Source organism: Geospiza fortis, unplaced genomic scaffold, assembly GCF_000277835.1.
Source record: "Geospiza fortis unplaced genomic scaffold, GeoFor_1.0 scaffold147, whole genome shotgun sequence".
Taxonomy (NCBI): domain Eukaryota; kingdom Metazoa; phylum Chordata; class Aves; order Passeriformes; family Thraupidae; genus Geospiza; species Geospiza fortis.
The window spans coordinates 1,373,792-1,391,635 of record NW_005054372.1 but is presented as its reverse complement, the minus strand read 5'-3'; the positions used below and the strand labels follow the sequence as shown (position 1 = coordinate 1,391,635).

Sequence of the window (17,844 nt, the reverse complement as noted above, 5' to 3'; positions counted from 1 at the left end):
GTTTGATTTTCAAGTTTTTATCTGTCAGATGCTAGGATTTTATTTTCCAAGACACAAAAGCCGTGCAAAGCATAACCCAGGTCAAAAAAGCCCTCTCTTGAGTTTGACTGCTGTAGTTTTAGTTTTGATTAGAACAAAACTATGAATTTTCCAGAAGATAGGAAAAAAAATATGGCCATTTATCCGTGCAATGAAATATCTGCTCAAGGACAACTATTAGCAAAATACTATTAGGGAAAAAAAAATAAATAAACTCTTTAAAAATACATAAATATTGAAGTATTTTCACATCACTGGGCTGTGTACTGCCTGCTGTGTTTCCCAAAGCTCTAACAGCATTATACCACCACGATTTTATCATGACTCTAAAATTAGTTTAAAGCTTGAAAGTTTTAAAAAGTACAGCTATTTTCACAGCATGTACCTTCATTTGGGCCCACACGGAGTTGAGTCTAATATCAACAAGGATTTTTCCTCAATACCAAAGGCAAAATCACTTACCAGTAGAAAAAAATTAAGTATTAAAGATAACGGGTGTTGTATCCCTTAATCTTACTGGAGTATTTAATGTAACACATAAACATTAAACTTCAGGAACCTTAATCTATTATTACAAAATCATACATACCTTCTTTCTCACCTTACACATTTGAGTTTAAGAAACTGAGTGACAGCATCCAGTACACTCAACTGTTGTCATACATTGCAAGAGTTCTATAGTCATTACATTGCAAGGGTTCCACATTGCTGGAGTTCCATACCTCCTTGATGTTTCTTGTGGGCAACTCCTCTAGGCACTAACTCTTCCTTGTCCTTGCAGTAGGCAGCTGACTCCAGGTCCCACCAATCCACTCTTTTATAACACTCTTCTTATTGGCTACAGCTGTGGCCTGTTAAACTCAGACCTGCTCCTAATCCTTAGTAATTGGTTCAGCTGCAATTCTTTAGGGGATAAGATTACATTCTATACCACCTTTACTTACCCATACTGTATCCCCCTACACTCAACTATTCAGGAAATTTATTATTCTTAGTGTGCTTTAGGAGCAGAGAAAGAGGAATTAATCAATATTTACCTTGATGCTTTAAACCTGTATGGATCTGCAGTCCAGGAGATATGCAGCATGACTTTTTAATTCTCACAATAATTTCAAACCAGTGAGCCCCCAGAAGTCTCTCTATATCCACTCAATATGATGAGCAGATTTCCAACACTCTCAATTCTTCGTGCATTCTTTTGCATGTCCAGGCTTATAGTCTCTCCTGAAGAAAGGGTAATAGAGGAAAAGGAACAGGTGGCAAAACCGACATGTTCAGCAGTCCTAAATATCTTTTCCTTCTCAGAACTCCACCTAAGGCTAGAAAAGTAACTGAAACTAAAATGAACAACCAGAAGGAGAGGCATTGAACCCTAATTGAAAGAGCAATAACCAAATTGCCTTTCCCCAAAGGTAAAAGGCACTGAGAGCAGTGGTGAGGAGGGACCCAATGAGCATCACAGCACTGTGTAATTAGATAAATATCTCTGGTCCCAGCACAGGAAATTCACAATTTCGGTTTATTTTGGTTTTCTTGGTTGTTGTTGGATGGGGTGGGGTTTTTCTCTTTTTTTTTTGTTTTGGTTTGGTTTTTTTGTTTGTTTGTTTTGTTTTTTGTTGGTTTGTTGTTGTTGTTGTTTGCTTCTTGCTGCTTGTATAACAATGTCTTATTGCATACAACCAGGCAATGCATTAGACAAGACTGAATTCCATCTGGACCTCTTCCCAAATGTTATGAGACAGACAGGAAGACATTAAGAAAATATCCTAATCTTTTTTACAGCAGTAACTGATTTTACTTACATTTCAAAAATCTACTAAAACACAGGGAATACCATTAGAAGATTAAACTGAAATTATCTTAAATAAAACGTTTGGATCGGGGAATTTAAAGTAAGTTTGTCTTGAATAAAGACAAGAAGGGCAGCGGTTGAAATCATTATTTTAATTGCACTGTTCAATGAAATCATCCCAGGGAAAATAATACAGAAATGGAAAAAAAGCAAAACCAAATAGCTCAATACTTTCATTGGAATACTATTTTTTCATTCTAGGACTTCCAACTCATATCAGAAGTGATGATCTCTAGCCAGCTCTTTGAAGGCAAGTGGATATTGAAAACCACTTACATCTTGCAGAAACATGTCTCTAATACATATCTCCATTGTTGCTGATGCCAAGCAAAATACTGGAAAATTTAATTAAAAGCAGAGATTTAGACAAAAGTAGCTTTGTACTGATTCTCAATGGCCTTATTCTTCTCACTCTTTACAGCTATCAGAGAGGGAAGGTCTGACGTCCTGTAAACTCCAGTCCTCATCCTCCCTTGGCAAGATCTCAGTTCAGAGATGTAACCTTCAAAGCTGAGGTTCCCTTCAGAATCATCACAGGAACGTGTCCCAGAGTCCTCCAGTTTGACCCCATCCACATCAATTATCCTGTTCACAGGGAGCTCCATTCCAGGGTTCCCTCTCACACCAGGAGGATTAAAGCTTCTGCTGGCCTTGGCTTTGTGAGAGGTCTGCTCATAGGAGTTTCCTGAAGTCCCTTGTGAATCGTTTTTCTTTCTGTTTGCACCTAACAGAAGAATTAAAAACAAAAAAAACAGAAAGCAAGAGAATTATGTATCTTCTGGTTTTAGCAGTTTTCAATATTGCAGCCTTCTCTGAGGCCCCAAGGGTACTCAGCTGGGATGTTTATCCACCAAAGAGACTTACTGATGGAAATTTAACTAAACACTGGATCTCAAAGATAAATGTGAACTACTAATATGTATCTGCCATAATGTCGCACTTTTCAGAGTTTTTAAAAAGATAAAAATATTAAAAATAACTACTTAGTATAATTTTGTACACCTCTAGAATAAAAAAATTCTCACAGCAGCAAACCCAAAGGTGGAGGAGAATATAGACCTTCCACTGGGGCAGTATGGGAGATGTTCCTTCAGTTGAACTGGTCTTCAAGACCCTGCTGAGATGGTATTTTTACTTGGCTAGGGCTTAATTCTCTAGCAGACTAGTAAGGGATTATTTGAAGCTGGTCACTGTCCTGAACTGCAACAGAGCAGTTATGGGCCATAGGACAAGAATAAAAGAAACAACTTTGCAGAATCACAGGACAGTTCAGGTTGGAAGGAACCCAGTGGGGCATCTGGTCCCACCTGCCTGCTGAAGCAGAGTCATCCCAGAGCACATGGCCCAGGATTGTGCCCAGATAGTTCTGGAGTATTTCCAGTGAGGGAGACCCCACACCCCCTCTGTGCAGTCTGTTCCAGCGCTCAGAACTGTGAAGTTTTTCCTCATATCCAGGTGGAACTTCCTGTGCATCAATTTCTGCCCATTTCCTCATGTTCTGTAGCTCAGCACCATTGAGCAGAGCCTGACTCCATCCTCTGTCACCATCCCTGCAGATATTTACAAACATTGCTGAGGTCTCCTCTCAGGTGTTTCTTCTCAAAGCTGAACAGGCTCAGCTCCCTGATTTTTTCCTCCTAAGAGAGATCCTCCAGACCTTTGACCAACTTAGTGGTTCTTTGCTGGACCTGCTCTAGGAGTTCCTTGTCCTGAAGAGCCCAGAACTGGACCCAGCACTCCAGATGTGTCCCACCAGGGCTGTGCAGAGGGGCAGGATCCCCTCCCCTTACCTGCTGGCAATGCTCCTCCTGACTCACTCCAGGACTCCATTTGCCTCCTCAGCCACAAGGACACACTGCTGGCCCACGGACACCTTGTGTCCACCAGGCCCCCCAGGCCCTTCTCTGCAGAGCTGCCCTCCAGCAGGTCAGCCCCCAGCCTGGGCTGTTCCATGGGCTTGTTCCTCCCCAGGAGCAGCACCCTGCATTTGCCCTTGCTGAACTTCTGAAGGTTCCTCTCTGCCCATCTCTCCAGCCCATTGAGGTCCTTCTGAAGGAAGAAGCCTCTGAGGTCTGAGGGCTTTAAACACTCAAGAAACACCTGACTTACATCAAAAATCACAGTTGCCAGGATTCAGGCCTGTTCACACAAAGTCATCACTTGTCCCAAGACAGCTGTAGTTCAAACCCTTGAGCTCCCAAAAGCCGGTTTTGTGTTAGGTGTAACCCTACAAAGTACAAGGAGCTTCTCAAAGGAAATGTACAGAAGCTGATTTGCCTGTGCCAACAGCAGCAAGAAGGGAAGGATGAGGAGTTGATTTCAGGATTCACACCACAGTTAGCAACATGGTTTCTGGAACTGAGGTTCTCCCCATAATGATATAAAGAGGGGCAACATTTTCAGAGACAGAGAACTCCTTTCATTAGATCAAACTGAGAGCCAAGAAAAAAAAGAGAAACTTTCAAGGCACAAAAGCAGGCCTGAGTAGGGACTCCAATTTCATATTTAATTCCCTTTTTCCATATATCTTCTTATCGATCTTTTAAAAGATACTATCTTATCTGACATTCTCAACATTTTGTGCCACAGTACATCCAAGTGCCGGACCAGCATGTTTAGCCACACAAATCCCATGAGACTGGTGTGGTTAAATCCCATAGCTGTCTTTCAAATATTTTATTTGTGTTTATTCCATTAAGTGATTGGTACAGTTTTATGCAAGGAAAATAAATTTCCATGTATAATCACCGTAATCAAGAACTTTTTGATATGGGGAATGGAGGAAATGCAAATGAAAAAGACAAAAAAAGCACTTTCACACACTTTCAATCAAATCACTCCAGGGTCTTCTTGAGGCTTAAAGCTTTCTATTTAAGAAAAATAAGTTAAAATCCTCAGTAGTGCAATGCTTAGTGTTTTAGCTACAGTGAAGCCCCACATAAATAATGTGGGTATTTTGCATCAGTAATGCTTGCTGTGTTTTCAGAGGAATTAGATCAAACTCCAAACAAATCAGCTGAGCAGAGAGGCAGAAAGCTCCCAGCCCTGCTAGCCCAGCATGACTTCAACCTACTAAATTGCAGCTAACATTTAATGGGACTGTATTAGACTTTGTGTTTAAATCTCCCTACTGAAACTGAACATTGCCTTAATTTTAACTGCTGCCTGCCTGGCTGGGCTGCACAATGCTATTCTTCTGCTCTGGAACGTTTATCTTAACATGAGTGTACTGAATTGTTCTCTTGATCTCTTTAATCTGCTATTCTACACCCTTTGAGGAATACCTGTGACTCTCCTTTCAAGTTGCTTTAAAAGGGCTACAAATTGCTGAAATGCCTACTAATGACGAATTACCACAAATACAAGGCATTGACAGAGCATGAGTCACCCAGCTGTCCTAGCACTCAGAATACATCCTCCTATGAAATGCCATGCAAAGGAACATCTTTGACTGGGGCGGAAGGTCTCACATCTGTTGACTTGGACTAGGTTGAAACAGTTTCCACAGTCAAAAGACACAGCCTGCATTAGCAGGGCACAAGAGATGAAAGAGCTGGAAACTGCTGCTGAGGAACACTATGGAAGGTGCAAGTATTGCTGAATTTATTTGGGTGCTAAGCCCTTCTACAGTTAAATATAAGAAATGCCATTAAGTCTTGGAATTATGGTGTCACTGAGGCAGCACACAAAGCAACTGGGTGTGCAAGCTGCCCAGCAGGAACACAGCAGAAATAAGGTCAATGTTTGCTCTCAGGCTTCACAAGACATAAGCTCATCTGAACAAGAACACATCCACATTATAGACATATTTTTCTATTAATGCCCTTTTTAGGAGCAATCTCTCCGCAGCATCAAATAAATTACTACTAGAGGTAGGGCAGTAAAAGAGAACATCTTGTCTAAAATACCAGTTCAAAAGAATGTGGAATTACTAAGGGAGGATACTGTGAAGATGATTTCACTTTTCCTGTCTGAGTAGAAAATACCTTAGCTCATCTTCAACAAATAGGAAGATGATTTCAAGAGTAGCACTACACAGAAAAAATATTTCAATGTAAATTTTTCTTCATTTTTTTAAGAAAAAGCTTATGGAGCAAGGCTGTTTAACTCAAATAGTATGTGAGATTTGCCAAACCAGCTTGTGTATAAATGTATAACACAAGTTTTTAAGTAGACTCAAGACTGGCATGGACTTAGTGGAGCTTTGTACTGAGGTTTTAATGAAATTTGTAACACTCTTACACTGGTCTCCTTCTCATGTTTTCTTTTGGAGTAACAGATGCCTGAAGACACTCAGCTGGGCAGGGCACCATCTAAGGTGCAGAGGGCCTTCACAGGGAAAATTTCTCTTCACATGTTCTTGACTGAAGTGATGAATACCTCCATGGAGAACTCTGCAGATGCTTTGCCATGTATGAAGCATGTCAGGAATGTGATTACATTTCCCCAGATCTAATCTCTCAGATGTCCTACCTAACTACAGTAGAGAAAGGAAGACACTGCTTATGGCAGCAGTCACATAGGTGAATTTCCAGGCTGGAATTCCACATTCACACCTATTGGTAATCTCCTCCCTTGCTAAGCATTCCACACAGCTCTTGGGAAATTTTCTTGTGCATCTGATCCCGTTGAAATGTTCCAGCTGGTTTACAGATGGTAAGATGTAGGTCATCTTTTGTCCTTAAACCAGAGATCTGCTGTGTTACAGACCCACAGCCAAATGACTGCTTAGAAGGTTTAACTGCACCCACCTGCATTTTTCCAAAGGTGTCTATAATCAGGCACTGTTTTGGCTGATTGCCTCATTTTTGTTACCAATATTTCTATTTTTGTGATATTTGGATTTTGTGTATTATTCTCAAGGACTCTAAATTTTATATTATCATTATGGAGAACTATCTTTATAGAGAAAGACAAAGGGAAATCTTCTTCTTCTGTATTAAATAATCCTCAAACTTTAAGATCTAAGCAAAAGATCACAAGACATTGTCTTCCAGGTATTTTAGGAATAAGGGAGCATGTGGCCAAATTCCACACAGAGATGAGGTCACAAAAAACCTGGAAATTTCAGGAGGAGCATTAACAGCCAAATGTAGATGAGAGGATCATATAACCCTAAGTCTAATGCAGATGCTTGGAGATTTAAAGCCCCGCTCACAACACCTTGCAATTATATTGTTTCTATACCATAATCAAGAAATTAATTTATTTTCAATATGCTAAATTTAATTATGATTTTTAATAAAATCTCTTTCATGTATATTTAGTGTTTCACTCATCATTCTACCTTTGCTAAAATCCTACTGCTCTTGTCAAAATCATTAACTATTTAGATGGCTCTAAGTTCTACTGAAAGATAACAAGAATATCCTGCTGATTTTCATACCATTGATCCCAGGCATTTGACTTCTAATGTCAGAGAGGATCTGATCTCAGTTAAAGGGAATGAGCTCCAGATTAATGATTTTGTACTGACTTACAGCAGATAAAAATCTGTTTGAAGTATTTCATAAAACTTAGAATATAACTCGTGAAAAGAAGCCTGAAGTTTTCAGGGGCAGTTCCTGGGACTGGTGGTTTACAGACATGTTCCATCCCCAGATGTAATCAGCCTCCCAGGCAGCAAGGCTCTGGGTGTGCTGTGACACAGGAGCCTGGGCAGACACTGCTCCAGCCTCTGACTCCATGGAGCCTGTGCCAAGGTGGGACCACACTGCCTGAGAGAGCATTTTCTTACATGACACTGAAAAAAGGAGCCCTTTGATGGCCACTTCTGCAGTGGGTGAATAGATAGTCACTTCTGTTTCAGGGTCCTGGAAATAAATCAATATAAATAATTTCTCCTCAACATGGACGTAATCTGGCAGTTTCACTCTCAGAAAGACACTTATCCCTTTCTGTCCTAAACTGTTAGGAAATGCTACTTGTACATATTAGCCCTCCCACACATGGATTCTTTTAAGTGGTGGATGAATGACTTCCACACTGGCTGACATACTGTTACTACTGCAGGAATCTTTTTTCTTTTTTAAAAAGTTTGTAGTGATTTATGCTTCTGAAGGGAAAAGGATACTTTACATCAAAGTTTTAGAATACCAGAGGTTAAATTTTCTTTGGCAGTTTCCTTCTTTTTATCTCTTAATTGATACAGCACCAAGGAGAAAGCAGACTTAATAAAAGATTCCTACCTACAGTTTATGCTAAATCTTTTCAAAGGAAATTTGACTTTATATGCTGAATTTCACTTGCATGATGAAACAGCAACTGCAGCATATGCTCAGTGCCTTGAAATCTGACTCAGTAAAATGAAGGCATCGAGCCAGGAAATGGGTTGTGCTACAAAGCAGCAATATTCTACATTACCAGTTTATCTACTTTTTTCCTGGCTATTTTGTGAGTACATTTGCAGCATTAAGTTTAGAAATGGGCAGATGGAAATCCTTTCATTGCACTCATCTCCAAAGCATTCACAAGAAGAAAGCACCAAACATTATCCAGAAACACAAATTTGGAATATCACATGGAAGAGGGAGCTCACCAGTGGCATAGAGATGCAAAAGAGGGAGCACTGCAACCTGTGTTTGCAGAAGGCAGGGACTCTTCATGTGCACAGCTACAACAGCAGCTGAAGGGAACTGCACACAACATCATTTAAAATCCAGGAGCACTCCACAAATAAATTGAACTAAAAGTTCTGAATTTTGATCCAGGCAGACGTGTGCCCTCAATAACACCGTCCAATTTGCTCAAACTTTTCATTTCTCCACTGCTAAACCTGAAACAATTTTTGACTACTTTCCAAGCAGTAGATATGATAAAACAACTCTGCAGCAGCCTACACATACTCAGCTCTCAGTGTGATCTTCCAGCATTTATTGTTAACCTTCATTTTGGTTTTCCATCAGTGGTCAGTAACAGCAGATGTAATTATTGCAGACTCCTGTGTTGGGAGATAGTGGATTGAATTACTTGAATCTATTTTAATTTAATCTGCCATTCATTAGGTTATTTTTCAATTATGAGAGTCTAAAATGTGGTTTCACTGGGCTACCGGCTACATTTCACCAACAATTCAGCAAAGTTCATTTCATCATCCAAATGCTGCCATGGGTTGAATAGATCTCGGTTTAGCCCATGTGCATTTGGTACAAAGGGCAGCTGTCATTTTTCTAACATTTCATCCAATCAGTGATAAAATTTGCAATTCTTTCTAAAATGTTTATCCTGTTGCTTGATCAAAATAAGTTTACATTTCAAATAATCATCCCCCAAGGTCTTCGTTGCTTCCCATTTGTCTACTCTAAACTCTCCTACTCCTGTTTGTTGTGGACCACAATAATGCACTACATGTGTTCTCCCATTTAATCATGCTCTGATTAAAAGAGGCTTAACACATCCTTAGTATTTCTGGATTCTCATGGTTACTTCTTTATATTGATCCAGAATCCAATTACCTTCTATATATTTACACAGAACCAGTAAAGGATATAAGTTACCGCATGAAAACAGCCTTTGTTAAAAATAATGATTTACATTATTCTTACATCTTTTATGTCATAATCACCTCCTTTTGTTGAATTTTTATTTATGTTTTCATTCATGTGGTTATCTTGATTTACATAGGGAACACCACTGCACTGTCTCTAAAATACGCCTCATGAATTAAGAGATTATATAAAATATTAGTTAGATAAAATATTGTATCATTTATTACCAAAAAAAAGGTTTATTTTCAAATTTTGAAGATAGATATGTGATTGCTCCTAATGTCCTCTTAATCTCCTTAACTACCACAAACTTTTTTCCACTTGGAATTCATTACCATTAGAATTGAAAAATTTAGTAGCCAAAAAAGCAAAAGTCACAGAAATACCACTGATCTCTGCTCTAATTATTTGATCTCTATTCTTCAGCTGTGGGGTACTGCATCATTTTTCTGAATAATAAAAAAAAGATCAGTTGGGGATTTTTTCTTTTGGCCTTTGGGAACAATAGCCTATACCAGACTCTGAGAGACTATCCTGCATTTTATTTCTGCATAATTTATCTTTCACAACAAAAACATCCTAGCGCTGGTACTAATTATTCCATTTCTGAAAGATTTCTTTCCAATAAGAAAGTAAGCAAGTTTATTTTGAGGGTACAAATCTACTTCAGAAAAAAAAGCGGTTTCTTAAAAAAAAGCTATATAACTTTAGACTGTCTAAATTAATTCTTTAACTCCCACAGACATTCTACTGAAGCATAATTACAGAGAGTTCACCATGCTTTTATTTCCCCTAGCTGGCTCTCTATATTAACCACTGACATCATATGCTAAAAGGTAGTTTTCAATAAACTTTTCAATTGCACTGCTGGATGCAGTCCATACATCTCCTTAAAAAAAAAACCTTTGTATTTGGTAGACAATTCCACTGACCGTAACTCTAGTGTCATTTTGAGAAAAATTCTCACCCTAGGTGAAAAAAAAGCCCCAAAAACAACAGGGATTTTTTTAAGAGAAGGAAGTTCAATTTGTTGGACTCAAATCTACAGTCTGTGCACTTCAATCTGGATTGCTGCAAATTGTCCTATCTCAGGTTGAAATGGTGTTTACTGAAACAGCCCAGTTGCTACCATGACAAAATGCCCACCTACTTTGTAGCAGAGGCAAAACCATCATGAACAACTCAGACCAGTGGAATATTGCCAAATAAACAATCCCGTGCAAGGCCTGTGGCTTAATACTCACAGCTTTGAGGAGACTACAGGTTTGGAAGGCTGCCTTTCCCCATGGGTAACACATGTGCCCAGCCTCTTGGGAAAAACTGGACAACAATCAAAGTACCCAGACTATACCAGGCAATTTAAAAAAAAACAAAACAAAACAAAAGCCAAGGAGATAAAATCGGCATTTTAACACTTTCAAAAATGAATGCATCACTTCAAGCCAATCACATCACACAATAATTATTTCTTCCACAGATGGGACCACCATTATATGCAGAGACATGAAAAAATGTCTTCAGATTCCAGAAACCTCTGATTTTTAAAGTGGGAAATTTGCCAGAACTAGCAGGCTTATTCAAAATAAAGACATTTTCTCTTGATGAGTAACGCAACTAGAATCAATAATGATTCTTATGTTGCTAACTGATTTGCTATTTACTTCATAGCTAAGTATTAATACAGTATAAAACCATTTCACTTATTTCAGAAAGCTAAGAACTGAGTTTGAAAATGTGTTCTCAATAGCCCAGAGTGATGCAAACCTTATTTTGCCGCCTTCCATTGTTCATATTTTCCTTTCTAGATCATGAAGTGAAAACTACCCCAAGTGTTACCCATTAGAGGGATGGACATTGGCCTGGCTTTGCTACAGCAGCAAATTGCCCCTTGCAGAACATGAGGGACCCTTCACTCCTCACAGTCCTCTTCCCAGCATTTATAAGCCCAAAATGTGCAGGGTAAGCACACACATCATTTGTCTTTAGGCCAATTTGGAACCAAGACTAGAGACCTCTGCAAATTATGTAGTCATTATTTGTCTTTATATCCCAACATTTTAATTGAATAAACCAATCAGAAATGCAATTTCCATTGATGGGGGTTATGAATGAACAACCATTAAAGCACTTAAAAAAGCAACCATTATTAATGATTTAGTCCTTTGAGATTTCAATTCTTGACTGAAGAGAGTTTCCAGAAGTCTTTATTACAATTATGTACATCATCAAACAGCCTTTCCATGCAAACTCCAATCATGAAAATAGAAAAGTTTTGATTCACCCCATATTTTTTCCATAAAATCACTGCTCTTTTATAGAATACAGTTCCCATTAAATAGTAGTGTGTGAGAGGAGTGTAGAATACAGCTAATATGTGCAGTAAGATTGTAGCAAAAAAAGGAAGGTGTTTTATATATTTTTTAGAAATTTTTTTATTCCTAAAAAAAATCTGGTTTGTCAGAAAGCTAAAAGAAATTTAGATTTTCAGTTTTGCAAAATTAGTTTGATTACTTACTCATGGGTGACTATGACAAAATAATAAGGCACAATCACCACTGAAAGTATAGAACACTAGTTGAAATTCATGCTAATTAAAATCCATTTTAAAAAAATTAAATTAAATATGGAAGGTATTACTTTTTTGTTGTGAAAAAGTCTGAATAATTTTAGAAGGGGAACTGCTACAGGACTTTCAACTGCTTTATTTTCTTTCTTGGAGGCCCACAAATATGTGAGAACACAGTGACTTTTGGAAAAACTGGATTTTCATTCCCCAGAACACAATGAGACCTAGTTAACAGCACGACACGCCTCTCTGCCAAATTATTCTTTTTTAATTAGGCTTCACAGTGCTGTTATGTAGGACCCATCTCAAAGAGTGAAAAGAGTAGTGTGGTCTCCAGCACCCAACCAACCCCTTATTTCTCACCCAAGTCTACCAAATAAAGAGGTGGTTACTTTGGTTACTCCACATCAAACGAGCCGAGATCTCCAGCTCACTTCTTAAAGACCAGGGAAGAGTTGCTTTAGTTTAAAACAAGAAGGAAAGTAATGAATATAAAGTTTAGCCCAAGAACCCAAAGACAGAAGAAATTCTCCTTTCAGGAGTTCCTGTTATGACTAATTCCAAAGAAATCTCCTGTCTTATCTGCCTTCTGGAGCACATGCCAATGCTATGGATTTCACATGTGACCCATCAGCATCTCAAGACAGCATTTGCCCTTGGATGTCTAAATTATTAATAAATGTAATGTTTGTCAGCTCTGTCTCATGGTAATTGCTAGTTCATATCTGTTTATCTGTTTGTCATAAGAAGGTAATTTCAATCAGAATTCTTAATCCAGGACTGAAAGAATTTTTAAAATAATGAATAAAATGAAAGCTTAAAACCAGTTTGCGTAACTAGAGCTAGAATTTATTACTCCTGAGAGAACAAGGATACAAAATACATGTGAAAACTACACAAAGATTTCTACAAAGTAAAAAGTAGAAAGTGGGAAAAGGGAAAGCTACAGCTCAGTGGTTACACAGAAACTTATGGCATGCATTAAAATATTGTAAATTCATGAAGTTTTTTTTAAGTGCAAATGGTTTTTTTTTAACAGTTCTCACTAAAAAATATGCAAATTGATACCTATGTTGTACACTCGACATATTATCAGAAAGACACCAACACAAATCTATGCATATATACATCAATATGTCTGAAGTACATTTTGTGGTTCTGTTATTCATAGGCACTGGTTACAAGTCCGTCTAATACTCAGTTTCAGAAATTAAGTGGTAGCGCTAATAGAACATTTCTCAGATACTACTAATAAAGGAATTGGCTTTTAAAATGCCAAGAGGATGAAATAATTTGCATTGCCATTTAATAGCATCCAACAACCAAAGAAGTATTTACAATTCATCAACCATACAGATAAAGAACAGTATCAAATACTCTGTGTAAAAAGATAAATAATTAAAATGTATATTCCCACATCACAAAGAAATGTGATCATACAAATATGGCACCATATGTTTGTGAAACATCAAAAATAAATGTAGCACACAGATACCTCTTCTTATATTTTACATTAGAATGCACAGTACAATGACTGTAAATGTCAATGTCACGACACCCATTGTCTTCAAAATCCTGTTTCTGGTAATAGCAATTATTAGTAGAGTCCATGTGTATAAAGAAATTCCATACTTCAGCCTTGGGCTAATATTGCTCTGTGATATTGCTAGACCATGAAACTTACATCCTAAAAAAGTTACATATTTTCTTTAAAATTATCTATTAGAAAGCTATTTGATATGTGAATATTCTGGGAGAACGTGGGATAGATGCAATCTATTTCTCTGTGTAGCAAAGTATGGGTTAAAAAAAATAACATTTTTATTTTTTGTCACAAATATCAAACGTATTAGTGAAATATATCCTAAGCTGAGGCTTATCCATTTAAAATTTTAATCATAAACAATACTGCAATTTTCAATAATTAGGGGTTTTGTTAAAGTACTTAAACTTCCAAACCCTAATCATGTATCTCATTATGAGAAATGGATCAGAAAATCTGGAACACAACAGTGCTATGCAGCTCAAAATGCTGATATCCTGTTTTGTACTCTGAGGGTGAATGAGATAATTATAGCATGCGGATGTATTTCAAAGGTTTGTCTGCATGTGGCCATTTATGGTTACATGCCAAATCCAAACAAAAGTACTTTGTTAAAGGCAACCAGAAGTATTACAGTTAGAACAGACTAAGGCAATTAAAATCTTTTTTCCTACTTTTTTTGGTTAAAAAAAAAAAAATAAGGTGCAGAGAGAATTTTCTTTGCTGTTTTAATGGGTGCCAAATACTGATTAACAGTGCCAAGGAAAAGTAGTTTTACACAAAAGGAAAGACTATTAAAATCTAGAAATACCTGAATTGGATCTTTGAAATCCAGATTTTTCCTGATTACCTCCAAAAGGAGTTGGGGGCGGATAGTTGGCTTCCGTGAGTTTACTGATGTCTGACAGTGGTGTTGGTGGTGGCGGTGGTAGCAAAGTGCTGTTAGGGCTGCTAATATCTCCTTCAGCCACAAGAGTCAAGTCTGCCACATTCTCATCATCTACCATCTGAATGCCTTCAGCCTGCAGCTCTCTGGACTGCCTTTTCCACACCGCAGCGTTGTTCTCCTGGGCGTGCGGAATCGGAGACAACGGAGGGCTGAAAGGAACACTGAAAGTCTTCTGGCTGTGGAGCGCTGCCAAAGCAGACTTATGTTTGTTTTCTGAGTAACCCACTTTCTTTACTGAATTTTCATTAGAGTTTTGCAGGGACTCCTGTTTTCCACTGGGTGAAGTACATCCATCACTGCCATCACTTTTTGAAACTCGCTTGCTGAGGACTCTAGGACCTGCGGGTGTAGATGAGGATGGTTCTGGTCCAGTGGGTGGTAAACGAAGAAAGTCAGGAAGAATAAGGTCTTCTTTCCTTAGCAGTCCACGTTGGTCATCTGCTCTGTTACTTTGTGCTTTGGATATGAGTTCAAAAAATTCTATTGGGGAAAAACCCAAAATTGACAAGTTTTTGTCAGAAAGTGCAATGCTATTAAAATGTACATTTTCAGCACATTTATTTTCCATGAAGATCTTCAATTCTTTCAATGCTGCCTTGAAATAAGATCCCATGTTAATTAGGAACTTTTTCAATTGCAGCAATGTTCACTAGCATCACTATAATTAAGACCATCAGCATTGCTATTGTAAGAGTTTTGCAGTTTAGAACAGCTGCAATTCACTGAGCCTTGGACACATCTTCAATTTTACGCAGTTAATAAATCTGTACACACATGCAGGATTTTTTAATTCTTTATACAAAACAAGGCTCTAGTCTTACAGACAATGGGTGCACGTTTTTATATTCTGGATGGGTTTTACCCATCTTAACTCAAAAATAGCATGCCATTTGAACATTCAAAGATTCAGAATGTTGCAAACTTCCTCGTTATATTGACTTTCTCTCAGAGTAATTATATTTTATCACAGTTTCAATTCAATTCATGGTGTAGTTTTAAACCAGGATGTTATCATCACAGGGAATGATCAGATGATGATGTAAGTAACCCCATTTTACTTGGTGCTGCAATGAATCAGTACCTTACAGATAGTCAGTAACCATCCAAGGAGCCATTACCAAAAGCGATGGGGCAGCTTTTTAAACAGGCTTTAACACAATTAGAAGTGATTTTCTGATCATGTCCCTAATGATATCCAATGGTTTAATATGTTTCTATAAATAATACTCATAACAGATCAACACTGTTCTAAAAAGTTTCAAAACTTGGCAACAAGAAACTTATCAATTGTAAGCCAAGAATTATACCACTCCTCAAAAAAGAAGCATTGCAACAATAAACAAACTCTTTGGTACAAAACATAGACATATAAAAATATGTAATTCTTAATATAGGGTCTCTGCATGTCCTAATTTTTCAAGAAGAAAGCACTTTAACTACAGAATATTAAAAGATGCTTAAAAAGGCCATCTCCAACAGCTTAAATAAAATCAACAGATCCAACCCAGCTTATAAACACTGTTTGAAGCAAAAGCCATTAAGGAATAAAGCAACAGAACATTAGTATCAGTTTTAACTTAGCATAATATGGAGTCGTACACTTGCACTTGTATGACCTTATTCCTAAATCCTCTACTCATACTTGGCAGGCTTTGCAATGTATTCATAAAAATGACTTTTTAACATGCTTTTTCAAATGCTGTAAAATCTGAATGTAGCCAAGATGGAAGCTTCAAAATGCTTCTTATTGCCAAAGTTTTGCAAAATGGCAGTAGGCATATTAAAACATGCAACATTTCTAAGATGTGTCATACAAAAATGTTTCTGAAATTTCAAAGTTCATAGAACAGTTGTTTGTTTTTGCATTAAAAAACAGTCTACAACATTTGGTATGCATTTTCCAAACTTTGACAAATATCACAAAACTCAAAATAAAATGTGAAAGCCTCGAATTCTGAAGTTTTCAAATTATGTTAATGTTTTACTCAGTCCTAGGAAAAAAAATGAAAGTATTAAAACGTGGAAAACAAGTTAACAAAAGAGTAAGCAACAGAAAATAATTTAAAATGCACTAATATTTTGTAATAACACTTATATGAAAAAAACATATTTTGCAGTAGAAGTTTTAGCCATAGCATTTTTTTTTCAGTTCTAGTCAGTGGATATTTATTCACAGATGAACATTCAAAGGTAAACATTCATTTGCTGTATAAATGTGCATAACCAGGTTTTGGATATGCATATGGAGTAACTTCAGCAGTAAATTTTAATCTGTGGGTCAAATATGTCCTTTGAGGTTTGTTTTTCTACATGGGAAAATAGGGAGGAGCGTGTAGGGCTGACAGACAGGTAATCACTTCAGTTCACGTCCTAGGGCACAGGGTGTTATGCCAAAATTTCTAGTGCTACATAATTTTTATTTCTCTTTTGCCCATGGACATCTTTCTATAAGAAAGCAAGTTCTCTCCTGAGATTTTTTCCAATGATATCACCAGAACTATTAAGATGTAAAAAAGGTAAAAATAGGACTCAAGAAATGCAAGATTACCAATAACCTCTTTGCTTATTTCTACTTCTAAACACCTTTTGCTGAATGCAAATTTTTCTGTTGCCCATCACATCTCCTCCACAATCTGACTGCCCTGCCCTGGCTGTTACAGAGTTCAGCAGAAAACTTACAAAAATTCTTACCTGAGTACATTTGGGTCTACACTACTGTGCAGTGCCTGTCAAACACTTATTTAGAGGTGAACAGAAAGCCAAGCTTCTACACAGCTTACAAACCATCAAATGGGATGTTCAACTGCAGTGGAGCAACTAATCCCCTTTTATTTTACAGGAATTAGGTACTCCTCACTTTTGAAAATCCCACTGGACACCTACATCAGTGTTTAGGTACTCTTAAAATTTCAACTTATGAAAACTTGACAATTCAAACACACCAAACAAAAATATAATGGTCATGACTATGATTTTCACAACACAGTATTAAACACGTGGTACCTACACAGACACAAAATTTTTTCTAAGACTACTTATGTTAATATGTAAGCTATAAAGTTCACATACCCTCTGCTTCATCCAAATTTATTTTGTGACTTTTTTTTTTCCCAATCTTTGCAATAGAGTCTTCTCTCTTTGACAGCCGGACTTCCCTAGCATTTTTTCCATTTTCGCCTTTCATTTTGATAGAATTAGACTTTCCTAGAGTTCTTCCCTCTCCCTGCATTAGAAGGAAAGTTAAGGTACTACTTACATTCAGGCTCTATCATTGTATACATAATATGGCCTAAAGGAATGAGGAAAGTTATTTTGGAAACACATTTCTCTAACACCACAACGAATGCTTTAGTTTAGTCTTGATTATGGCAAAGAACATTTGCCATAGCAGTTCCCAAAAAATATAGA

At 37.4% G+C, this 17,844-nt stretch overlaps 1 protein-coding gene across 1 annotated transcript in view; it reads right to left on the bottom strand.

Moving 5' to 3' along the window:
• Positions 1 to 1,968: 1,968 nt before the first annotated feature.
• Positions 1,969 to 17,844, bottom strand: part of RGS12 (regulator of G protein signaling 12) — a 79,381-nt gene continuing 63,505 nt past the window's right edge. The window contains exons 15-17 of the mRNA XM_005424734.2: positions 17,506 to 17,659; positions 14,299 to 14,916; positions 1,969 to 2,615 (exon numbers count right to left, since the gene is read on the bottom strand). Coding sequence (XP_005424791.2) covers positions 2,254 to 2,615; positions 14,299 to 14,916; positions 17,506 to 17,659 — 1,134 coding nt within the window. The 3' untranslated portion in view covers positions 1,969 to 2,253. The remainder of the gene's footprint in view (positions 2,616 to 14,298; positions 14,917 to 17,505; positions 17,660 to 17,844) is intronic.